The sequence below is a fragment of the Onychostruthus taczanowskii genome, unplaced genomic scaffold (genome assembly GCF_017590055.1).
Source record: "Onychostruthus taczanowskii isolate IOZ18803 unplaced genomic scaffold, ASM1759005v1 scaffold61, whole genome shotgun sequence".
Lineage (NCBI taxonomy): Eukaryota > Metazoa > Chordata > Aves > Passeriformes > Passeridae > Onychostruthus > Onychostruthus taczanowskii.
The window spans coordinates 481,255-506,603 of NW_024503790.1; the positions used below are offsets into that span (position 1 = coordinate 481,255).

At 52.0% G+C, this 25,349-nt stretch overlaps 1 protein-coding gene across 2 annotated transcripts in view; it reads left to right on the forward strand.

Moving 5' to 3' along the window:
• IFFO2 (intermediate filament family orphan 2) overlaps positions 1-25,349 on the forward strand; it is a 45,710-nt gene that overhangs the window by 13,323 nt on the left and 7,038 nt on the right. Inside the window, exons 2-6 of one of the 2 annotated variants that reach the window (XM_041419581.1) lie at positions 15,096-15,156; positions 15,506-15,601; positions 18,280-18,420; positions 20,818-20,960; positions 23,799-23,919. In XM_041419581.1, the coding sequence (XP_041275515.1) occupies positions 15,096-15,156; positions 15,506-15,601; positions 18,280-18,420; positions 20,818-20,960; positions 23,799-23,919 (562 nt within the window). The remainder of the gene's footprint in view (positions 1-15,095; positions 15,157-15,505; positions 15,602-18,279; positions 18,421-20,817; positions 20,961-23,798; positions 23,920-25,349) is intronic. The other variant, XM_041419582.1, reaches the window with a different exon arrangement.

Below are 25,349 nucleotides of genomic sequence, written 5' to 3' on the forward strand. Positions count from 1 at the left end.
GAATTCCAGCAGGTTCCTTTCCACAGAAGGGTAATCCTGATCTATTATCACTTGGTCTTATCAGGGCCTTTCCCGGTGACTGAGGTGATAACAGCACCGTGGCTGGGCAGGGAGGGCTATTTATAGACAGCATTTACTCATGGCATCAGAAAGTAAATAAAGGCCTTTTATGAGAGAGGATTTCACTGTTCTGAGCCTTGTGCAGGTTCCATTCTAAGAGCTGAGCTCAGCCCGTGCACATTTCATTGCACAGTTCGGTGCTGCTTGACAGGGTGGATCAGCTTTTCCCAAAAATGGGGGATTTGCCTGAGCTGGGTCCATCCCTGGGTTCACGTGCTGCTGTGTGGCTGCAGGTGGTGGAAGTGGTCCCTGGTGGGCTTGTGCTAGCCCAGGGATTTCTTTCCTTCCTTTCAGGTGGTGTGTCCCTGAGAACAATCCTTCAGGAAGGCTGTCATCCTGACTGGGATGGGTTTCCAGGTCTGGGAGTCGGGGGGACAGCTCTGGTTTGCTCCCAGGGTCACACTGGGACCTGTCCTGGCTCATCCTCCTCACCGGAGCCTTGGTGGGGCTGTCCTTGAGGCAATTCCAGTGCCAGGGAATCCCAGCTCTGTCTGCAGAGTAGGAGACCCACGGCCCCACTCAAACATCCGCGTTTCCCTCTCCACCAGGCTGCCCTAAAGTCACGAGGCGGTTGTGAAACAAAATAATCCTCACCCTACATGGGCAAGCTTTCCTGTAGCCACAGGCCTGCTGGACAACCCTGGGAGCTGTGGTGGAGGAACCTTGCCCAGAGTCATGTGCAGCAGCTGAGACAATGCTCTGTGTTCCCTTGGCAGCCTCCAGGACAGCTTTCACGAGGTGTTTATAGGGGAGAGAAAGGAAAAACATGCCACAGAAGTTTGCCTGGACTTTCCGACAGCTTAGATCTTATTATGGCCTTAAATCCCTCCTGGAGCTCCTTGTCTGAGCTGCCAGAACTTTGGCCAAGTCTCTGCTGGTGCTGAGAGGCCTCGGCGGCAGTAGGAGGTGAGAAATGACAAAGGAAATGTCCTGAGCACCATAAAAACACAAATGTATTTTTAAAAGGGTGATGCTGTGTATTAGAGCACGCTCTTATGTCACCTCCTCAGAGTGGCTGCCAGGCTGGAGCTGTGGGGAATTATTTTGTTTTGTTACAGCATGTTCTTGATTAGGATTTCAAACCTGGTTTGTTGTGGGTTTTGTTTCTCTCATTCTTTGTGCTCCTGCCCGAGATCCCTCTGTACGAGTGTTTTTATCAGCTCTGGAAGTCTCCGGCATTCTGGGGATTAAAAACAAAAATAACCAGAAAAAACAACTGAGAATTCAGGGTAAAAGAAGAAGGAAAGGTGAGAGAATGGGAAATACAGGTATATGTGGAAAAATATGGGTTCTTCTCGTGCTGCTTAAAGAATTGAGGGAGAGCCTTGAAAATCAACTCAAGTCTTGTGTTCTGGATTTTATTTCGAAGCACTTGGGTTGCTTGGCCTCTGAGGTGAGTCCTGCCAAAGCCTCCTGGAGCTGGTAGTGCCCTTCAGGACCTGTGGGATTGATTACTGCGTGTTTAGTGTTACCCTAAGATTCAGCTTCTGAAGAGGAGGTGGAAGAATAAGAGTTTGAAGTGGGGGGAGATGAAACAGGGCGGGACCCCCTGCTTTGGAAACCTCAGGACATAGAGGCCAGTGACATTTCCAGTGCAGGGAGCTCCAAGTCATGTTTGGTGGCAGCTTGCAAAGTACAAATATTTGCTTAACACCAGGTTGCAGGGCATGGAGTCCTCATGTGGGCAAATCCTGCATCTTAGCAAATTTATCAAGGCCCTGTTGAAGGCTGGAATAAGATTTTTATCTTATTTTTACTCATTTTTTTTAATTTCAATTTTTTCCTATTACACTTGGTCCAAGCATGCCAGTGCCCATCTCCTGTAATAATGTTTATTCCATTTGAATAACCAAGGAGCACGAGGCAATTTCCAAGTTTCCCCAGACAATGGGTGGATTTTGCAGCCGTTATCCCGTGACTCAGGCACAATCCCCCCTTCCCACTGCTCCAGTTCTGTTGGGAGCTCCCTTGTAAACAACCCAGCTCCAATGTGCAGGAGCCTGGGCTGGGCTGTGCCTACAAGTTTCTCACATTAGCACTTGCACCAGAAGAATTGGAGATGACGAATAGTCCATTTGATGCCTTAGGATTTAGCTTTTCTATTTTTCAGACCCTGTGCTACTTCAGTGCAGAATTCCAAACTCCACAGCCTGTTCTGTCAGCTGCTGTTCTCCTGTTTTATTCAGACACAACAATTCCTCTGGGCCTCAAACTCAAGGACATCCTCCAGCCTCAGGCCTGGAAAAGTATAAACAAAATGAATTGGGGGGAGCAAACTGGGGGTAAATTACTTCATTATCTGAAGCTGTAATTGGAGCATTAACCCCTGATATGTAAATGGGGTTATAAATTTATAATTGTCTGAAAAACTCGTGCCCATTGTCCATTTTGGGTGTAGCCTTTGAGGCTTCTGACTGCCCAAGGTGTATCTATGGAAGGCCTTTAATAAATATTCATTTTTATTCTCTTAATCTTGTCTAGCCTCTGTTCTAGGCAGCCATCTCAAGGCATCACATGAGTGAAATGGGATTTAAAAGCACAGGATGGGCTTCTCCTTCCTGCCCTGCTCTTGCAGGGTTGGCAAAAAAAAAACTCCTTCAAGGTGTCCAACTTCTGCCTCTGGTTTGTTCTGGGCTGCCTGGGCCTGGCTGCCAGACCCTCACAGTGAAATTTAACCCCTGCATGCCATAGGTGGGGAGAGAAACACAGAGCACTTTCTCAGGACAGAGAATAACTGGTTTTGGGACTTCGGCAGGAAGTTTTAAAAAATTACTGACTTAAATCAGCGCTTTCTTCGTGCTCAGCATCTCTGTCCTTTGCCCTTTGCTGAAGTTTTGTAGGAGTCCAGGATCTTTTGCTGCCTTAATGATTCTAAAGCATCTGCTGCTGAGTTTTGGTAGTATTTTCTTCAAGGAGTGTGGTCATCAGTCAGTTTATTCAGCTGAATTTTCCCAGCAGTTTTTGATATTTGCCTGTGCCAATGTTGGACAAAACACCTGAACGCACCCCACACTAAATCCCATGAAATTGCAGCATGTCAGCAGGCAGAGCTGTAAAAGAAATGTAAATAAATGTGTGCTCATGAGGGGCTGTCTTAATGCAGGGGGTTTGTAGTGCTTCTGTTTGCTGGAGGTTCCCTTCTGTGGGAATTCAGGACTTTATAATTAACTGCAGCCAGCAGCACTCCCAGCAGTGTAATCCTGTGCTTTTCAGATTGCCTGTTTGCAAAGGAGTCTCAGTAATGACTTTATCTGCACTTGTGCCAACACTTGTACAGGAGTGGGAGCTTCCGTGGGGCTGTTCCCTGAGCTGTGCCCAGCGTTGGCCTGGAGAACATTCCCTGGATCCCTCAGTGGCACAGCAGATAAGGATTTGGTGATGTGCAGAGAGCAGTGTGGAGCTGCTGTTGGGGAGAAAACAGTTTGATCAGAGTGGAGCTAAAAACCAGTGTGGTACAGAGACTGCTGGAGCTCTGAAAAAATGGGATTTCTTCCTAATTTTAGTTGAACTTCCCCTCTCCCTTCTATGCAGGGGTTGGAATAAATGGGTCTTTAACGTGCCATCCAACCCAAACTGTTTTCCTTTCCCTCTTTGTTCCCCAGTTGTGCCAGTCCATGAGTTCCCAGCTGCACCCTGAGACCCCTCAGAGAGCACCAGCACAGGAGAAAGCCTTGGAAATGTGATGCCATCCTTCCAAACTGAAACCAGGATGTGCCCAGTTTAAATTTGTCTTTTGCTGTTAACAAAAGTCTGTATAGAGAAAGGGAAAGAATAATTGGCTAATTCAGTTTTTTGGCAGCTCACGTGTCCCTGGGTGTCTCTGGTGGCTCCAAGGCTGTCTCAAACAAACGAGGGCGAGTCTCAGAAATTGGGAGTTTAAAGTTCATCACCATATTTCCCATTTTTGGTTTTCTTTTAACTTCCTAGGGGTATTTGGCTTTGGAGAGGTTCCTCTTCTCTGTGCTGCCCATTTTCCCCCTCCCCACTGACGTTTTTGTCTGGTGTTCCCAGTGATGTTTTTCTGATTGTGGACTTGTTTGTGCTTGTTCTCTTGGCTGCTTTCCCATGATTTCCCAGGGATTTCCCTCTCCCCCAAAGCAAAGGCCCTGCAGACCTTTCCCAGGCTGCTGTTTCCCACCAGGTTCTGTTGTTGGGAACAGTTCTGGGTTGCTGCAGTCCCAGGAAATGGCTGGGAATGGAAGGCAGAGCTGGATAAATCCCTCTCCCCTTCCCTGGCAGCTCTGCCTCCCCAAAACCTGCATTTCAGCTGTCAAGGCTGCAGCAGATCCCCACTGCAGAATGATTTGTTCATGCTTAAGAGCCATGCATTTGTTCAGGGTTGTAAACACTGTCAGCAAGGTTTTGACAGGAGTGAAAAATGAATTTAAGTTGCTGGTGCAGAGGGAAAATAAAACCAGCTCTGGCTCTGCCTGCAGCCTGCCAGGGGTAAAACAGAGAGGAAAAGTCATTCCCTGTGAGGCCCTGGCACAGGTTGCCAGAGAAGCTGAGGATTCCTGATCCCTGGAAGGGTCCAAAGCTGGGTGGAAGGGGGCTTGGAGCAGCCTGGGATAGTGGAAGGTGTCCCTGCCATGGCAAAGGGATTTGAACTGGATCAGCCCTAAGGTCCCTCCCAGCCCAAACCATCCTGGGATTCTGGGGAATCCGATCCTGTGAAATCCAGCTTGGTCTGTAATTTCTTGTGGTTCAGTGCTGGGCCAGGTTGGGCACAAATGTGCCGAGGAAGAGACAGAAAGCAGAGTTTAGTTCACATTCTGTCTCCGTTCTGTCTCCCTTATCACATCACAAATTACAGCCTGAGCCTTTCTGCACACCTGGTGGTGTCTTATCAGCCAGAGCAGTTTATGACTAACCCCAAATCCTTTCTCTGCAGGAAACACTGTGTTCCTGCCATGGCACAACGGTGGGAGGTGTGATAAAATGTACTTTTAATTACACTCCAATTTCTTGAGTGTGGATACTTTATTTATAAAGACTGCACAGGCAGAAGCCTTTTGTGGTTTTGCTCCTCAGGATGTAACTGTTCTGCAGCAGCTCTGATTTCCTGAGCTCAGGAGCAGCAGAAGGGCCAGGCTGCAGTGGACAGGTGCTGTGAGCTTCCATGAAACTCTGGGAAGGAATTAACTAAGGAATTATTTTCCATGGCCAGGTTCTCCTCAGGAGCGTGTACTCCTGGCCATTGTGGGTGGGAGTTGTGGCTTTGGACAATTCTCATGGGTTTAAACAATGTTAAAAGTCATTCAAAGCTGTGGAATAGGCACATCAGTGATAATCAGGCTGGGCTCTGTTGCCTTCAGGCTGATCTTTCTCTCCAGGAGAATAAGAAATGGGATTAGGCAAGGGAAGAGTGGGCAGCAGAAAGAAGAAGCTGAGATGTACAAAAAGCTTTTCTGTCCAGACATCTACTTGCAGAAGCTCTGGACTGTCCTGTGGAATGGCTTTGAAACCAGGACAGTGATCAGATGTTCCTTCACTTGGCTGGGTGTGAGACTGAAGAAACAAATCAGGAGGTCTGTGCAAGGCCAGGGGATCTTGTGGGGGCTTCCTCCACTGCATGGAGCACACTGAGACCCCTCAGAGCAGCCTCACCTGCCGTGCTGGGGCTGTTCTGAGGGCCTTCCTCGTGTCCTTGGGAATGCATTTCTGTGCAGGGGCTGGCCAGGGACAACCAGAGGGATCCTGGGCTTGTGCAGGGCTCAGAGGGCAGCTGCAGCAGTGCCCTCCCAGAGCAGCGTGGTGGCAGGGATGGGTCACACAGCAGCGGTGACTCGGAGCCCTGCAGGGTGTCACAGCCCCTGTGGCTCCTCCTGCTCCGCTGAGAGCCCCATAATTTTCCCTCTGAAGGAATGCAGGCACAGCTGCTGCTTTTACTTGATGTTGTTGACCTGTGGTGTCATTAAACCCGGGTTTTGTTTGAACAGCCCGTGTGGGCAGCGAGGAGACACAAAGGAACCTGCAGATGATTTTTATTGTGGTTCCACTAACAGGCTGGAGCATCTTCCTCGCTGGGTGTAATCAGGGGCTGTAATTAGGCAATGTTTTCCTGTAGAGTAACTCCTTTTAGCAATTTTCTTCACAAGGAATTGCTGTTCAAAGGTCTGCTTGCTGCTTTAAGTAGAGCCCACGTCTGGAATAAGGCTTTAATATTAAACCTCTCCTTTGTGGGGAGACACCCAACAGGAGCAGTGCAAAGGGGGCAGGTTCTGCTCTGCAGAGATTTGATGTCTCACAATAGACTCAGGGATAAACTCCCCCGTGGCTCTGATGTTTGGGAATTTTGATCCTGGAATGGCTTTTGGCAAAACAGCTTCTGTGGAGAGGGTGTTGCAACAGGCAGAAACACAACTTCACTGAGTGCTGCATCCTCTGTTCCAGCCAGGCTCTAATGGAATCAGCCCTTCCCATTAAATTAATATCTTCTCCGTGGAGCCCATCAAGTAACATTTAATTTGCTTCAATGAGGCTGGGCATGTGGGATCAACATGATCAACGCTTGGGATAATCAGGAGGAATCCCTGTGTTGTACAGCATCTTAAAAATGCTCATTTAGACAGAGGTAGCAATTGTGAAGAATCTAATTGGTTGATGCAATTTTATTTAGTGCAAAAGGAAAACTGGAAGGAAAATGATCTCTTAGGAAAGGATTCCAAAATCTGAGAGAATGGTGAATTGTTCATTTGTTTTGGGTTGGTTTGTTTTGGTTTTTTTTTGTTTGTGTTTTTTTGTTTGTTTGTTTGTTTTTTGGGTTTGTTTTTTTTTTTTTTTTTGGTGGGTCATTTTTGGTTTTGGGTTGGTTTTTTGTTTGCTGGTTTTTGTTTTTTGTTTTTTTGGTTTTTTTTTTTTTTTTTTTTTTGGTTTTTTTTGGGGTTTTTTTTTTTTTTTTTTGGGTCTCTTTTGTTTTATTTAATTAATAAGAGCCAGGAGTTTGTGATTGCCCTGTACCTGGAAGTGTCCAAGGCCAGGCTGGATGGGGCTTGGAGCACCCTGGGGTGGTGGAGGGTGTCTTTGCCTGTGGCAGGGGGTGGAATGGGATAATCTTTAAGCTCCTTCCAACCCCAACCACTCTGGGATTCCATGGAAAGTAAAGAAGGCTTCTTAGAGTTCTTTTTTAAAATGAAATCCATCCTGTGTGGTTCAGACCTTTTGAGCTCCTGCAGCTGTTTGTGTTTACAATCCCAAACTCCCTTCCAGCCCCAGGAATGGTTTGGTGAGGGGGCAGAGGTGGCTCTTCCCATGGCTGACAAATGGTTAAAGGGACCTGGCACTGCAGCAGAGCTTTGGTGTCATGAGGGGCTTCTCTGGGTCTGTTTGGAAGGTCTGGAACACGATCCTTTCCCATCCCAAACAGCCAAACCCCTGCCCAGGTTCCTGCCTTGGCTGATGTCTGGATCCCTTTGTGTGGGATCAGGTGTGTTCATCTGGGGGCTGCCAAGTCCATGGCAGTGCCATCAGTGCTCAGTGCCATCAGTGTCCCCCTGAGCTGCTGCTGGCTGCTCTGTGCCTGTGGGATGGCATTTGTGGGCACATCCTGCACCCCTGGGCCAGGCCTGGGCAACTGCCAGGGGCTGAGCCAGGGACACGCCCAGCACGGTGTGGGGTCACACAGTGCCAGTGTGGGGTCACACGGTGCCGGTGTGGGTCACACGGTGCCAGCGTGGGGTCACACGGTGCCGGTGTGGGTCACACGGTGCCAGCGTGGGGTCACACGGTGCCGGTGTGGGTCACACGGTGCCAGCGTGGGGTCACACGGTGCCGGTGTGGGTCACACGGTGCCAGCGTGGGGTCACACGGTGCCGGTGTGGGTCACACGGTGCCAGCGTGGGGTCACACGGTGCCGGTGTGGGTCACACGGTGCCAGCGTGGGGTCACACGGTGCCGGTGTGGGTCACACGGTGCCAGCGTGGGGTCACACGGTGCCGGTGTGGGTCACACGGTGCCAGCGTGGGGTCACACGGTGCCGGTGTGGGTCACACGGTGCCAGCGTGGGGTCACACGGTGCCGGTGTGGGTCACACGGTGCCAGCGTGGGGTCACACGGTGCCGGTGTGGGTCACACGGTGCCAGCGTGGGGTCACACGGTGCCGGTGTGGGTCACACGGTGCCAGCGTGGGGTCACACGGTGCCGGTGTGGGTCACACGGTGCCAGCGTGGGGTCACACGGTGCCGGTGTGGGTCACACGGTGCCAGCGTGGGGTCACACGGTGCCGGTGTGGGTCACACGGTGCCAGCGTGGGGTCACACGGTGCCGGTGTGGGTCACACGGTGCCAGCGTGGGGTCACACGGTGCCGGTGTGGGTCACACGGTGCCAGCGTGGGGTCACACGGTGCCGGTGTGGGTCACACGGTGCCAGCGTGGGGTCACACGGTGCCGGTGTGGGTCACACGGTGCCAGCGTGGGGTCACACGGTGCCGGTGTGGGTCACACGGTGCCAGCGTGGGGTCACACGGTGCCGGTGTGGGTCACACGGTGCCAGCGTGGGGTCACACGGTGCCGGTGTGGGTCACACGGTGCCAGCGTGGGGTCACACGGTGCCGGTGTGGGTCACACGGTGCCAGCGTGGGGTCACACGGTGCCGGTGTGGGTCACACGGTGCCAGCGTGGGGTCACACGGTGCCGGTGTGGGTCACACGGTGCCAGCGTGGGGTCACACGGTGCCGGTGTGGGTCACACGGTGCCAGCGTGGGGTCACACGGTGCCGGTGTGGGTCACACGGTGCCAGCGTGGGGTCACACGGTGCCGGTGTGGGTCACACGGTGCCAGCGTGGGGTCACACGGTGCCGGTGTGGGTCACACGGTGCCAGCGTGGGGTCACACGGTGCCGGTGTGGGTCACACGGTGCCAGCGTGGGGTCACACGGTGCCGGTGTGGGTCACACGGTGCCAGCGTGGGGTCACACGGTGCCGGTGTGGGTCACACGGTGCCAGCGTGGGGTCACACGGTGCCGGTGTGGGTCACACGGTGCCAGCGTGGGGTCACACGGTGCCGGTGTGGGTCACACGGTGCCAGCGTGGGGTCACACGGTGCCGGTGTGGGTCACACGGTGCCAGCGTGGGGTCACACGGTGCCGGTGTGGGTCACACGGTGCCAGCGTGGGGTCACACGGTGCCGGTGTGGGTCACACGGTGCCAGCGTGGGGTCACACGGTGCCGGTGTGGGTCACACGGTGCCAGCGTGGGGTCACACGGTGCCGGTGTGGGTCACACGGTGCCAGCGTGGGGTCACACGGTGCCGGTGTGGGTCACACGGTGCCAGCGTGGGGTCACACGGTGCCGGTGTGGGTCACACGGTGCCAGCGTGGGGTCACACGGTGCCGGTGTGGGTCACACGGTGCCAGCGTGGGGTCACACGGTGCCGGTGTGGGTCACACGGTGCCAGCGTGGGGTCACACGGTGCCGGTGTGGGTCACACGGTGCCAGCGTGGGGTCACACGGTGCCGGTGTGGGTCACACGGTGCCAGCGTGGGGTCACACGGTGCCGGTGTGGGTCACACGGTGCCAGCGTGGGGTCACACGGTGCCGGTGTGGGTCACACGGTGCCAGCGTGGGGTCACACGGTGCCGGTGTGGGTCACACGGTGCCAGCGTGGGGTCACACGGTGCCAGTGTGGGTCACACGGTGCCAGCATGGGCATGGCCTCACATGGGCACAGCCTCGTGCTCAGGCTCCTGTGGGTGCCACCTGGGCACTGGAGCAGCCCAGCCCCACTGGAAGGAGGGTGGGAGCACAAGGCCTTGGGGGCTTCAGTGCTGAGGGCATCCCTGGCAGCTGGGCTGTGCCAGGGGAGGTGCTCCTGTCCCCCGGGAGAGCGGGGCTGGGAGCAGCTGGTGCCACACTGGGGTGCTGCAGGGAGATGCAATGGCTCTGTTCCCATCCCAGGCCTGCTGGCTGTTCTGGGTGTTGGTGTGTTTGGGAATTGTTAGTTCCTGTCTCCATGAGCATTTTATGGGTACTGCTCAAATCAGTGCTTCAGTTTCCCCTTGTGGACTTAAACCTGATACCTCAGGAGCCCCCTTCCCTTCCCTTCCCTTCCCTTCCCTTCCCTTCCCTTTTGGGATTTCCTTCCTCCACGACCCTACAAAAAAAGGTCTTCCTGAAGAGTTTTGCTTATGGAATAAATACTTTGTCATTAAGTATGACTTGATGAGTGTTTTGTTCCTTGAGGGAGGGATATTTTTAATGAAAGAATAATCCAGTTGATACCATCAGGCGTCATTAATGATCAGCTGCTCTGTTTGTGCCTTTCTGCCTTGAGCAAAAACATTCTGAACCCCGCATGTTTGTACCTGGTGCCTTCTGTGAGCACGTTGTTCATTGCTTAAATCAAACCAGACATCTAAACTCCCTCCAAAAGGCAGTGATTGAACAGCTCTCGGCAAGGCAAACTTGTCTGGAGCTGGCTTGCTGTTCCAAAGGGGTTTTTGGGAATCTGCTGCCCTTCCCTGTGTGTGTTCCTGACCTGGACATGGTGCTGGGACAGGAGAAGGGACGAGGATCCTGTTCCTTGAGAGGGCTTTTGAGGGAGTGCTGGTGCCTTGGGAAGGCTGAGCTAGAACAGAGACTGGACAGAGCTAAAGAATGAAGTAGGGATTTATGGAAAGGATCTCCTCAGTGGATCCACCTTGGGCAGCACAAGAGCCCAGCCAGGGCTACAACAAAAATAAACCAAAATGGTTCCAAAATGAACCCAAGGTGAACCAAAATGGCACAAAATGAACCCAAGATGAACTAAAATGGTCCCAAAATGAATCCAAGATAACTAAAATGGTCCCAAAATGAACCAAGATGAACTAAACTGGTCCCAAAATGCATGACCAGTCACGGGGTCTCTCACTTGTATCAGTTCTGCTCCATTTGCGTATTGGAGTTAATTGTCCAGTTCCAGCTTTAGCCCATGAAGTCCCATCCTCTTTTTCTCTCTTTCCCATCCTGTTTTTCTCTCTTCAGCCCACGTTGTTTGTGCTCCTGGGCCTGAGATTTGGATCATTTGTCCTTGGTCCCAGCTGGAGCAGGAATTGTTTTGTCTCCCTGCTCTGTGCAGAGATCTCACCATCCCCTGATGTGAAGCCCAGACCCACACACTAGAGCAGCACAGAATGTGAAAATAGAAAATCCAAACCTGAGATATCAGCAGAGAATGTGAAAAACAGAAAAGCTAAACTTGAGATATCAGCACAGAATCCGAAAAATAGAAAATCTAAACCTGAGGCATCAGGGCAAAGTGGTCTGGGGCTCGTGCCAGCACCGAGCTTGGTGCAATTCCATGAACACTGAGGCTGGAAAACCTGGAGAAGCTTTTAAGGGCTGTTATCCCGAGGAGTCTCCATCTCTTTCCTGGGAGCTGGTGGCTGCTCTCCCAACTTGCGAGGGAGCAGAGCTGTGCTGTGACTCAGCTTTACAAGAGCACTGCTTTAAGCCATGCTGATCCTGACTGCTCCGGGGGTTTGTTTGCCCGGTGTCCTTCCCAGAGAGCCGGGCTTCCTTTGTTCTCCTCTCAGACGTGAGGCAGGGCTGAGCCGGCCGAGGAGTGACGGAATGGCCCTGGAATGTGAGAATGTGATGTGTCACATCTGGGAAAAAAGGGCTTCAGAAAAGTCAGGCTTGCCCTTTATTTGCGGGTGGATGGGACTGACACGTCCTTGGAAGGTGGGAAAGAAGGGAGAAAAAAAAAAAAAAAGCCTGGCTCAGGCATGAACAAATTCATGTCGCTGATCTTTTTTTAGAAGAAACAACTGAAAATGTAATGAAAAGCCCCAGAGTCTGGGAGCTTTGGATGGCAATGTTTCTGAGTCAGAAAAAGGATTTTTGGATGCAGCTGGAAACCATTGCAATTGCTGCATGCGAGCCAAGAAATAAAACGTGTTTGGGGAGCAGCAGCAGTTCGTATCCTGCTGCAATGGGAAGGCTGCTGGTTTTCCAGCAGTTTGGTTATTGCAGAATTGTAGAATTGTGGAGTCTCCTGGGCTGGAAGGGATGCAGAGGGAGCAGGGAGCTCCTGCTCCCCTCCTGCTGTGCTTCCCTCTCCCTTGGGATGGAGGCAGCTCCTGGAGAAGGGCATTTTGGGCTGCATCCCCTGGTGCTGTGTGCCAGGGAGCAGAGGGGCATCCACGGCCTGCTGGGGTTATGGTTTGACCTCAGATGGTAACTGAGGAGAGAAATACTGATTAATATAAATGACCAGGAGAATAATGGAGTGTGGTGAATAATAAAGGCAGCAGAGCCATAATTGGCATCCTCTCAGTGCCCTGACTCCTGGATTTTGGGAATGTGCAGCAGCACGGCTGCCAAGGTCCCTTTAAAGTCGGGTGTGCTGCAGCAAACACAGGATGATCACAGAATGAGCAATCTTCTTATTGTCTCACCTCCCTGGAAGTTGAGATGCACAATTAATCCTCCTCTCCATTGTCATCCCCTGCCTTCCTGCCTGGCTCTGTCCTCTCTTCACTGTGAATATTCTCCCGAGGTTTAAGTGTGAGGGGAAAGTAAGATTGGCATTTTGAGCTGGTAAATGAGGTTAATCAGCTTGGTGATGGGTGGGAGGAACGTGCTCTGGGGTTAAGAATTTGATATTAATGGTTAGTAGGACCCTCCTTGCCAGACCTGTGAAAATTCCCTTCAGTCAGGCAGGAACTTTAAAAAAAATCTGGTGAAAAACTGGTTAGAACAGATTAAAAATCACCTGATGGTTTTACTGTTGCTGTAATTAAGAGAAACAGGGACTGTGGGTGGGAGGGTGTGTGGAAGGTGGCACCTTTCCCCCTCTCCTGAAGGAGACACTGGTTTGGGTTTGCTGGGCAGGAATTAGGGCTGTACATCTCTGCAAAAGGCACCAAGCAAAGAAATGGAGCTGCTGGGATGCCTGCAGGACGAGGGAGGCTGGTCTGAGCAGGGAAGTGTAATTCTGGCAGCTGCCGAGGCTGACCTGCTGGGAGGAGCTCGAATCCTTTCTCCTGCCTTTTGGCAGAGTCAGGGAAAACACACATGACGTTCTCCCAAAATCCCTCCCTGCCTCTGCAGAAGGCAGGGTGAGGAGGCAATAATTCAGCAGCAGGGCTGGATGCAGCCAGGATCTCTCCTCCCAGGAGTTCAAACCTTGAGAAGCAGCGGATCAATTTTTGCAGTGTCTGCTCAACTGCCATCCACCACTGGCAGCAGAGACAGGAGGGATGATTGCCCGGTAACAGGAGAGGCAGCTCACAGATTGCCAATGTAATTGCCTGCTTTAATTAATTTCACCTTCTTGCCTCTGATGTTAGAACGTGAAAGGCAAAGTTGCTATTTTTATAGCAATGCACATGTAATTAGTACAAAACCCACCCAGGGCATGGGAATCTGAGCTGCAACGTTTGGTGACAAATGCAAATTCCAGCCTAAATATTTTCCCCGGCTTGGCAGTGAATCGATGCTGGTAAAAAGATGCACAACAAGTCCTCCTGCACAAATGCAGCTCTCACAGGCTGCTGTGCTGGATGTTCCTGCCCCCCAGCAGCAGGAAGAGTGGCTGGGGTGGGAATGTCCTTGGAGCTGCACCGTGTCCTTCCTTCCCTGCCCAAACATCCCCTCCATCCTTCCAGGTGGGATGAACTCTGCCCTCTGAGGGCAGGGCTGTGCCCAGGGGCACAGTGCTGCTGTGGGCATCAGATCAGCCTCCATGGGGTCATCCTGCACGCAGCCAGGCATCCCCATGTGCTCTGGGCCTTGGAAAATGGGCTGAATCCCTGTATTTGGGTGGATTTAACCCTGTGATTTCTTTGATTCCGTGGATTTCTGGCCTCACAGTTCCAGCTGAACTCTGAGAAGTGTTGAGGTAGCAACAGAAATGGTTGTGATGGCACGTGGAGAGTCTGTTCACAGGATTCTTTTTGATTTGTGGTATCCAAAGTTTCTTTTCCAGGAGGGTAATTCCTGTTGTCCCAGCAGATGGGCAGGTCTGGGGTGGCACTGGTGCCTGTTCCAAGAGGGGCACCCACTTGGCTTTCCCTCTCCTGCCAAACTCAAACCTTCCCCTGTCTATGGATGTGTATCATCATCTTTCCAGTTAATATTGTCAGATGATGGGTTTGCTGTAGAGGGTTTCAGTGCTTAAAAACAGATTTTTAAAATTTTTTTTTTAATGCTAAAAAAAATAATTGTAGGACCCCAGAACGATTTGGGTTGGAAACAGCCTTAAAGTCATCTTGTTTCATTCCCTTCCACAGGCCAGGCTGCTCAGAGCCCCACTAATGACCTCAGACACTGTGTGAGCTTTAATTAAACTTCAGCTCTGTCTCCTTCCCTGCCACCCCCGGCACTGAGGGTGGGCACCCAGCACTCGGGGATTGTTGCAGTGTTCTCCTGGCAGCTGGAGGGCTGGGAAGTGGCTGAGGCATGGAGATGAGTGAGGATTTGGATACAGGAGGCACAGAAACACATGGACTGCTTGGACTGAGCTGGGAAACTGGAACATTTTTGATTGACATAAGTTCCTGGATTCTTTCTGGACTGAAAACTTCCCACCTCATTTGCAGCCAAATGTCAAATGAACTGAAAGAGGGGACATTTAGGTTAGAAATGAAGAAGGAATTGTTCCTGTGAGGATGGGGCCTGGGACAGGCTGCCCAGCAGTGCTGAGGCTGCCCCTGGATCCCTGGCAGTGTCCAAGGCTAGGCTGGAACAGCCTGGGATAGTGGAAGGTGATCTTTGAGGGGATGGATCCCAGGAATGGGATCTTTGAGCTCCTTCCCAGCCCAAAGCTCTGTGATTCCCTGATTCTGCTGTGTGGGAGAGCAGGAGGAATGCTGGTCCCAATAAAAGTGGAGACAGCTTTCCTTCCCTCACAGACTCCCTGTTCTGTTTGAGGGAGACCATCTGCTCTGCATTTCCAGTAACTGTCATCCTCCCACAGCCATCAGAACACTTGTGATTCTGAGGGGAAAAACCACTTTTCTCTGTCATTAACACTTTGCACCTCTTGTCTTTCAGATGGGAAGAGGAGCTGACCAGAAGGATGAGCCTGGAATCCATGGTGGAAACCCTGAGAGAGGTGAGGTTTGGGCAGTTTGGGGTGAAAGGTGCAGGGGTTTCTGCACCTCTCCTCATGCTGCTCAGCATTTTATTTGTCTTTTCATTAAAAATTGGCCTTCTGGCTAGGCAGCTGTGCTGCTGCAGAGGTCAGTGCTAATGTTGGGAAGCTGGAGCAGGAAATGATGAAATTTGTGATGAAGTTGTGACAAAGTGGGAGGAGGGAGTGGAATTTACAACGGAGGATAACAATTAAATGTCACTGAAGAATGGAGTTCCATTCTAACCCCCTTTTTAACCAGCCTGCTCAGGCTGAGTGGGAAGCTGTGCTGGGCTCTCCCCTCTCACCTCCCGGGTGTTTTCCCTTGCAGGAGGCCCAGGAAGCAGAAGCTCTCCAGGAGGAGCTGAATGAGAAGATTGAGAGGCTGAAGGCAGAGCTGGTGGTCTTTAAGGGTCTGATGAGTGATGTAAGTACAGAGGGCCCTCTGTGGGTGTGTGTCCTGCACATGGCTTCATCCACAGCAGGTGATTAGCGAGTGCTGCTGTGTAATTAGCGAGGGAGCTTAAAGATCATCCGATGGCTGCTGGGATCTAATGCATCAGACAGATCCCCCTCCCCTGCTTCCTGTCTGGTCTGTGTGGAGATGCATTAGCTGCTGCTTACCCATAACCAGGACTCTGCCCTCCCCTCCCTTCCCCACAGCTGCTGGGCAGCCTCGGATCTGGGAGAAAAGGGCTGGAGAAGTCCCAGCCTGGGGAGCAGGCTCAGCCCTGTGCAGCTCCAGGAGCTGCTGGCACGGGGACTTCGCCTGGAGTCCTGCAAAAAAATCCTGTTCCTAAAGGAGCACATTGTGTGGAATCATGAACTGCTTTGGGTTGGAAGGAGCTTAAAGATCATCCTGTTCCACCCCCTGCCATGGCAGGGACACCTTCCCCTGTCCCAGGCTGCTCCAAGCCCCATCCAGCCTGGCCTTTGGCACTGCCAGGGATCCAGGGGCAGCCCCAGCTGCTCTGGGCACCCTGTGCCAGGGCCTGCCCACCCTCACAGGGAGGAATAAGTGTTTCCCATCTCCCTTAATGAGCTCTGAAAAGACGAATTCTGGTTCAGGTACTGGCTTTGCTTCCAGGGCTGGTTCAACCTCATGGCTTAAAAAAAAAAAAAAAAAAAAAGTCTTGTTTTCTCAGGAGTTTCCTCATGTCTCATTAGATACTGAGCTCTCTTCAAAGCCAGAGGATCTTTTAGGCCCTGAGTGGATAAAATTCTTTTATTTCGAAGTGAGATCATGCAGATATCTGGAAAGATAAGCCAGGTGAACATTAAGGTGCCTTTCTCAGTAAGTCTGAGGTAGTGCTGAAGCCACTTGTCTGAGGAATAAACCCTGTTACGCTGATTTATTCTGTAATTTTTGCAAACAACAGCCTTCTCCTGACTTCACAGAAACCTGCAGAACCCGCTCCCAGGTGTCACATCCATTCTCTCAGGGCCACTAGATCTGCTCATGGGAAATTTGGCAATTAGCTGTGTGTCCTTCTGGTGGTTAATCAAGGGTGGCCGTGCTGGGCTGGAGCCTGGAGGGGAGAGGCTGCTGGGGCTGGGGCCTGACTTCATTCACCCAGGAGCTGCTGTGTGTGCAGAGGGAGGTGGTGCTGCAGGCAAACATCCTCTGGGCTCAGGGAAAGTGCTCTGGGCAGGCTCCAAGGGATGAGGGAACCCGAGGAAAGCACTGGGAGTGCTTGCTTTGAGCCTCACTAGGCAAATATTTAGAATAGAGAAGTGCAAAATGTTGGCACGTGGCTCTTTCCTTCCTGCAGATAAGGATCAGCAGCTCAGTGGGTGAGATTGTGTCGAGTGTGTCAGTGTTGAGAGATTTATTTTCCTCAGAGTGTCTGGAAAACACAAAGCTCCAGAGGTGGTTCACAGGGGCTGGAGAAGACTGTGTAAAAATTTAAAATAAAAAGCTCAGACTCTAAAGGTGGTTCACAGGGCCTGGAGAAGACTCTGTGTAAAAATTTAAAATAAAAAGCTCAGACTCTAAAGGTGGTTCACAGGGCCTGGAGAAGACTCTGTGTAAAAATTTAAAATAAAAAGCTCAGACTCTAAAGGTGGTTCACAGGGCCTGGAGAAGACTGTGTAAAAATTTAAAACTAAAAATGGTGGGAAAATCAAACCAACAAAAAGCCCAAAGTTTTCTCTTAGAAATGAGATTTGTTGTTTAAGAATGGTCTGCAAAAGGTTTTTCCACTTTTGTGTCCCAGGTGGAAGCACAGCTTAGGAGTGGAACTGTCCAGGAGAGCACGTCTCTGCTAGGATGGAAAATATGCTTTGGGGTTTTTTAATGTTTCTTCCCTCATAAGAAGCCAGATGTTCTGTCTGAGTGGGAGTATCTCAGCAATTAGAGCTACTACAAGGCAGTATTTTTCACACAGAAATTTTCATGCAGGACTTTTGCTGGGCTGGAAGCCAGGTTAGTGCCAGTGAGGAGTGTTCTCTGTGGCAAGGTTTTCATGGACCTCCTTGGATCCAGTCAGGATTTGCTGGTCCCATGCTCTGTGTGCAGTTGCTGTGGAGCCTGGATTCTGGTTTATCAGCAGCTCCTCTGTGCAGGCACAACTTTTGTGTCTGAAAGAGGGGAAGTGTTGCATCCTCACCAGGATTGACATTTCACTCTGCCCTGCACACGCTGCACAGGGGTTGCTCTCCATTTTTGAAGTGTTATTTATGGAATCCCAGAATGGTTTGGGATGGAGGGGACCTTCAGGACATGGCATGAGCAGGGACTCCTTCCACTGTCCCAGGGTGCTCCAAGCCCAGCTTGAGCACTTCCAGGGCCGGGGCAGCCTCAGCCTCTCTGGGCATTGCATTGTCCCGCCCTGTTCCTGACCCACCAAGGCTCCCCTTGCCACACTGAGCAGTTGTTCTGGGGTGGGTGCAGGTTTTTTTTCCATGGCAAATCCCTCTGAGTTGGAACTTGGTTAGAATCAGGGGTGAGCTGTGGAGTCCTGAGACTGCCCGTGCTCTGCTGCCCGAGGACAGGGTGTGATGTTTAGCACTGGTGTGGCCTGGGGTTCCAGAGATACTGTGGGGTATCTCTTCTTGCCTGAACTGTCTAATAATAGAAGATAATCCCTGCTGTCCTTCCTGCAGCCAATGACAGACCTGGACACAAAGATCCAAGAAAAGGCCATGAAGGTGGACATGGACATCTGCCGCCGAATCGATATCACGGCCAAGCTGTGCGATGTCGCGCAGCAGCGCAACTCGGAAGACGTTTCCAAGATTTTCCAGGTGATTAGGCCCTGAATTTTCCATAGGGCAGGGCAGAGGGAGCAGGGCTGAGCAGTGTGGCCCAGGTCATTTGCCTTTTCTTGAACTCCCTCTCCATAGCCGTATTTCCCCCGCTGTCTGTCAGGGTGGCTCTGCTGCAGGAGCTGCTGCAGCACCAGGAGCACAAAGTGAAGAGAGTTTAACAAAAAAGGAGTCCCAGGATGATCTTTAAGCTATGCTGTGAGTCTGATGTTAGTCTGTACTTAATGCAGGGAAAAAAAGCAGTGTTACAGGGTCTAGGTTTGTGTAATTCCTCCCTCCCATTTGTTCCCTTCACAAGTGACAGGTTTTAAGCTTGTGGAACTGTCATCTGAATGTTCTTATTTCTGGCTCGAGCTCTGTGGCCAGAAATAACATTTCTGTGATGGTGAGCTCTGGCTGCTCCAGTTGCTTTCCTTGGAGCTCCTTGGAGCTCGAAGGAAAGTCCTTTAATTTGCTCCAAAAGCGAGCAGTGACAGCTCTGCCTGGATCAAGGCTGTCACTCCCAGTGTCACAACTGCAGTTTCAGCTCTGATTAACCCACCTTCTTTCTGCTTCCATCTCAATGTGTCTTGCTCAGGCTTTCAGTAAATCTGATGCTTTTCTGTGTGTAGTGATAGCACACTGTGTGCTAAGTGCTGTCCAGAAACACTAAAAGATCCTTGTGGGCTCTTTTGTGAAGGTGCTGAAATGTTTGATGGTTTTTTTTCCCCCTGTGTTCCCCAAAAGACTCAAACCTCCTCAAAGGAGAACTATTTCTCTGGCAGGTTGAGCCACTGTATAGTGCCAGGGCCTCCTCCTTGTCTCTGAGGAGAATTGCTGAGTCTTTCTGCTCAGAGGTGACTGCAGAGCACACTCCTGGTCAGGCCTGCAGGGGTTAAAATGACCAGGAGAACGACACCTTGGAGAACAAGGCCAGCAAGGGATGGTTTGTGTGCCAAGAAGAGGGAAAACTGCTGTAGCTTGGGAGTGGATTGTGTGTTTGTGGTTCTGGCACCAGCTGGGAGCATCCTGTGTTCCCAGCCCTCTGGGATCCTCTGGGATCTGGGAGCATCCTGTGTGTTCCCAGCCCTCTGGGATCCTCTGGGATAATTCTGTGTGTTCCCATCTCTGTGGGATCCTCTGGGATAATTCTGTGTGTTCCCAGCCCTCTGGGATCCTCTGGGATAATTCTGTGTGTTCCCAGCCCTCTGGGATCCTCTGGGATAATTCTGTGTGTTCCCAGCCCTCTGGGATAGAACGACACCTTGGAGAACAAGGCCAGCAAGGGATGGTTTGTGTGCCAAGAAGAGGGAAAACTGCTGTAGCTTGGGAGTGGATTGTGTGTTTGTGGTTCTGGCACCAGCTGGGAGCATCCTGTGTTCCCAGCCCTCTGGGATCCTCTGGGATCTGGGAGCATCCTGTGTGTTCCCAGCCCTCTGGGATCCTCTGGGATCCGGGAGCATCCTGTGTGTTCCCAGCCCTCTGGGATCCTCTGGGATCCGGGAGCATCCTGTGTGTTCCCAGCCCTCTGGGATCCTCTGGGATCCGGGAGCATCCTGTGTGTTCCCAGCCCTCTGGGATCCTCTGGGATCCGGGAGCATCCTGTGTGTTCCCAGCCCTCTGGGATCCTCTGGGATAATTCTGTGTGTTCCCAGACCTCTGGGATGCTCTAGGAGCCTCCTGTGTGTTCCCATCTCTGTGGGATCCTCTGGGATAAATCTGTGTGTTCCCATCTCTGTGGGATTCTCTGGGATAAATCTGTGTGTTCCCAGCCCTCTGGGATGCTCTAGGAGCATCCTGTGTGTTCCCTCTGTGCCCCTTGCAGGGCTGTCCCTTGAGTTCTCTGAACTTCATATCTTGGGGGCTGTCCAGGCTTTTCCATGGCTCAGCCAACCCTTCTTGTGTGCTGAGGATCCTCAATCTGCTGCTGGGGGTGGGAAATTTATTCCCTGGAATAAAGGCTCTCTGGAATTCCTCCCTGGAATAAAGGCTCTCTGGAAAGGTTTCCTGTCTGTTCCTTGCTGGGGTTCTGTGCTGGAGGCCACACCTGTGGTGGTGGCAGGAGAGGCAGAGTTCTGTCACTGCTCTCTGCTCGGGCACTGCTGCCCCTTCTGCTTTGCCCTGGCTCATCCCAGCCTTTCCCTGGCTCATCCCAGCCTCTGCATGGCCTCTGGCAGGTGCCAGGCCGGGCTCAGTGAGCACACGGACATCCCCGAGCGCTGGCAGCCTGCAGCTCGCTTTGCTCTCCCCAGCTGCTTCCTGTGCCCCGTGCCCGCTGGAATCCCTGCACCCCGGGAGCTGCCACCCCCACTGAGCCCTAGCTCCTTTCCTCTCCTCTCCTTGCACCCCCATTCCCCTCCCTGAGCCCTGCAGTCACTGCTGCTCTCTCCACCCCAGGTGGCTTCCAAGAAGAAGGAGCGGAAGCTGCCGTCGGACGAGGAGCTGTCGGAGCAGGACGCCGACAACGGGAGGTTCTCGGATGACGAGGTCAGCTGCTCCCTCAACATCACGGATGAGATGAAGAGGATGTTCAACCAGCTGTGAGTACCCCGGGAAAACTGCTCCTGACAGGCAGCCTGAGCCTGGAAGCTCTGAGCCGGCAGCGTGGCACAGGCCAGGAGGCTTTGGGGAAGTTCAAATAAAATGATCAGATTTCTGCTCCTCCCTCAAGTGGGAGGAATACATAGGATATAAAAAATACAAACTGATTTTGCTATTCTGGGTTGCTGCAAAAGAGGAAAAATGCAACAAAAAAGAGTCAAAACCGGGAGTCTGTTCTGCATCTTGGGCTGAATATTTGATTTCTGGAGTTTGCTGCTGCTTGGCTGGATAGAATTTGAACTGAAAACTCAGCTTGGGGTGGATAGAAACCTCTCAAGTTTTTTGGGATGTTTTTCAGTTGGGCTGCAGGCAAATGGGAGGGGTGGATCTCTCTGGAAGATCAGTGGACAATAATTTCTAGATGTCAGGAACGTTGGAGTTGTCAGCTGTTGCTGCAAAGTTCAGTCTCCCACATTTGAATAATTGGAGTTGAATAATTGAATAACTCCCACATTGGAGTTTATTTTGCCTAAAGCTTTACCCCTAAACTAAATCTTTTTGCCTAAAACTTCACCCCAAACCAGAACTTTACCCCAAACCACATTCCTCCCACAAAGGAAGTTTGTAGCAGCCCAGGAGGGACTCTCAGCACGTGGTGCTGCTCTGAGCAGTTCCGGGAGGTGGCTGGAGGTGTGCCTTGTGTCCCCTTCTCCCATCAGGGCCAGGATGGGGGTGGCCACAGCCTGGTGAGGCTTTTTGGGCTCTCTGCTGTTCTCTTTTGGCAGAGAAGAGCCCTGAGCAGCACCGTGGGTGTGTCCCCAGGGGGATGGGGGGTGTCCCCTGCCAGCTCTGCAGTGACAGCAGAGCAGAACTCCCAGGGCTTCCCACCCAGGGCAGGACAGGGTTTGTGGGGGTCTGAGCACCACCAGCTCCTCCTCTGCTGTCAGACACTGCCAGGAGTTCTGTTTCAGGGCAGCATTTTCTCCTTTCTGCCTGAATCCCCTGTGTGGGAGGGATGGTTTTTGCCAAAGCTATGATGATTCCCGTTGTTAGGGCTCCTTTCAGATGTCTTTAGGCCCTCGGTAATAATCAGTGTAATAAATAGAGATTTTTGACTTCTCCACTGCTAAATTCAGTGTGACAGCAGGCAGTGTGTGTGGATTTTTTAAAAAAGCAAGTTAAATGTACCTGCTAGGTTTGTCATGCATCTAGGTTTTAATTTTGTTCCCACACCTGCCCTGTGATACCCAGTTGTTTTTGGTCCTGCCAATGAAATTCTTATCTCCTGGTCCTATTACCCGTGGCACAAAGTGCTACAGGAACCCTGTTCTACCAAGCTGGGGTGAAAGTGCTGGTGGCTCATTGGGGATGGGCCTGGGGTCTTTGTGAAGCAGGAAATAATAGCTTAGAAATAGAGGAGCTGATATCATTAACAGAACAAAACAACTTGCTTTTTAGCTGTAATGAACTTAAATTTTAAGAATTAAGTAGCACAAAATCAGAGCTGCAGTGGATTTTGTGTGAGGTCAGCTCAGGAGCCTTTGTGCTCTCTGACCAGGACAGATCTTGGAAAAAGAAAACAGTTTGAAGAAGTGGATTTGCAAAAGGCACAGTCATGAGTGTCCAAGTGTTTAAAATGATATTTTTACAGTGCTGCTGATCCAGACAAACCTCCTGTCCCTTGCCAAGCTCTGCAGCCTCCCGGGGCAGCATGGGGCTCCTTCCTGGGATGTTATCAGCTCAGAGGAAGTGAGCTAAAGCCTTAAAAATGCATCAGCCTGGAATCCAGGCTGCTCAGGGAGAAATTCCAGCTCTTTGTCAGGGCTCCTTAACCACGATGGGGAGCAGCTACTGCTCTGTGCTCTGTGCTCTGCAACTTTCCTTTATTGCACAAGGTTAGAGCAGATAACTGTGTGAAAGGCCACTCCTGCCCTGTGCTCTGCCCTCAGTGGCTGCAGCAGTGTCTGTGCTGCTCTGCACATCTCAGGGGCTCAGCCTTTTCATCCTTGTTCCTTCCAGCCCCTGTTCCTTCCAGCCCTGGTTCCTTCCAGCCCCTGTTCCTTCCAGCCCTGGTTCCTTCCAGCCCCTGTTCCTTCCAGCCCCTGTTCCTTCCAGCCCCTGTTCCTCCCAGCCCCTGTTCCTCCCAGCCCCTGTTCCTCCCAGCCCTTGTTCCTCCCAGCCCCTGTTCCTTCCTGCCCTGCTTCCTCCCAGCCCCTGTTCCTTCCAGCCCCTGTTCCTCCCAGCCCCTGTTCCTCCCAGCCCTGCTTCCTTCCAGCCCCTGTTCCTCCCAGCCCCTGTTCCTCCAGCCCTGGTTCCTCCCAGCCCCTGTTCCTCCCAGCCCTGCTTCCTTCCAGCCCCTGTTCCTTCCAGCCCTGGTTCCTCCCAGCCCCTGTTCCTCCAGCCCTGGTTCCTCCCAGCCCTGGTGTGTTCCAAGGCTGCAGGGGAGCCCTTGGCTGAGCTCCCCTGTGAAACCCGCGTGGGTTCTGAGCCCTGTGCCATCCCCCGAGCTGTGTTTGGGCTCCTTTCCTTTGGAGGACAGAACAGCTCCAAACATTTCTGTGGTTTTGTAAACAGGGGAAGCTACTGTGCAGCTCCATCTGGAGGGCAGAGCCAGGCCTTGTGCTCCAACAAGGATCTTTTATTCTGCCGTGGGGTGGCAGGGAGCCCAGCAGAGAGGGGCCTGGCCTGGGCACAGGCTGTTGCTAAAAGCTGTGAGGATTTCCAGCTGCTACATTGTCCCCCATTCAGCTCTCATAGCCCATTTTTCTAGACAGTTAATTAAAGGGCTGAAGGAGTGGGGCTGGAGTGCTTTGGCTAATGCCTGTTTGCTCTCTCAGCCGTGAGACGTTTGATTTCGATGACGACTGTGACAGTTTGACGTGGGAGGAGAACGAGGAAACGCTGCTGCTGTGGGAGGACTTCACCAACTGCAACCCCTCCATTGACCTCCAAGGAGAGGTGAGTTCATTCCTGTTATTTTCTCCAGCTCTTCTCTGCAGAAACTCTCCCTCAGCTGCTCCTTTACAGCCATTTGACCCTGTGGGTGTTGGACTGGTGATCTAGTTTGCCACACAGACTGACTTTGATTTTAAAATCCTCTTGGTGCTTTCCCTCTGTGGTTGATTTGTAGTCTGTGCAATCACTTTATTGGCCAAACTTCCTTGGCTCCTTCAGACTGAGTATTTAAAATACTGAGTGAGAGGTGAAGGATCCAAGGTGTCTGTTCCAGGAGCATCAGGGAATTTCTCACCCTTCAGAGCTTTCTCTAAAGCTCTGAGCTGAGAGGAGGGAGGTTTAGAATTGATTTTAGGAAAAAATCCTTCCCTGTGAGGGTGGGGAGGCCCCGACACAGAGGTGCTGTGGCTGCTCCATCCCTGGAAGTGTCCAAGGCCAGGCTGGACAGGGCTTGGGAGCAGCCTGAGACAGTGGAAGGTGTCCCTGCCCATGGCAGGGGGTAGAATTAGGTGAACTTTAATTCCAGACTGGTTCTTGCAGCCCAAACCAGTCTGGGATTCTGTGATCTTCCACAGCACCTCACTTTCTCTGTGAGTCATCATTCACACTTTATTATGATAACATGTGGAGTGCAGGGCAGGGGTTGCACAGTTGTTCCTGTGGGGAGCTGAGCAACCTCGGCGTGCTCTGGGGAGGTGTTGAAGGGTGTAAATCCCATTCCAGACAAAGAACCTGTGGCTGCAGGACCACAAAAAGCCCCAGGGATCCTCTGGACCCGTGAATCTTGGGCTTCCCTCTGCCCAGTCAGTGGGGATCTGCTGGCAGTGGTGGATAATGAACAGCTTTCTTTTAATCCTAAAATCCCAGGGAAAGGCAGTTAATCCAGCCACTCCAGAGCCTTGTAAACCAGCCTGGAGAGGGCTGGGAATGGGCTAGGAATGACAGGCAATGGCTGGGAATGGCTGGGAGTGGCAGGGAACAGTCTGGTAATATCTGGGAATGGATGGAAATGGGCTGGGAGTGGCAGGCAGTGGGGCTGGGACTGGCTGGGAGTGGGCTGGGAATGATGGAATTTCTGGGAATAGCCTGGGAATGGCAGGGAACAGCCTGGGAATGATGGAATGGCTGGGAATGGCCGTGTTACTGCATCCTGAGCAGCACAGGCTGGGAGGTGGGAGATGATCCCGCTGCCTCCCAGCCAGGGAAGATGCTGAGGCAGCAGCCTGGGGGATGTCTGGCTGCCAGGGCGTGTTCCTGTTCCACCTCTCCATTCCTGGATCATCCATCCAGAGCTCAGGGAGCCTCTGGGGATTACTGGGAACTGCTGGGGCTGCAGAAACCGCGGGGAGCTGCAGCACAGAGCAGCAGGGGGATAACGGGGACAGAGAGTGGCACCGGGATAACAGGGACAGAGAGTGGCCCAGGGATAACAG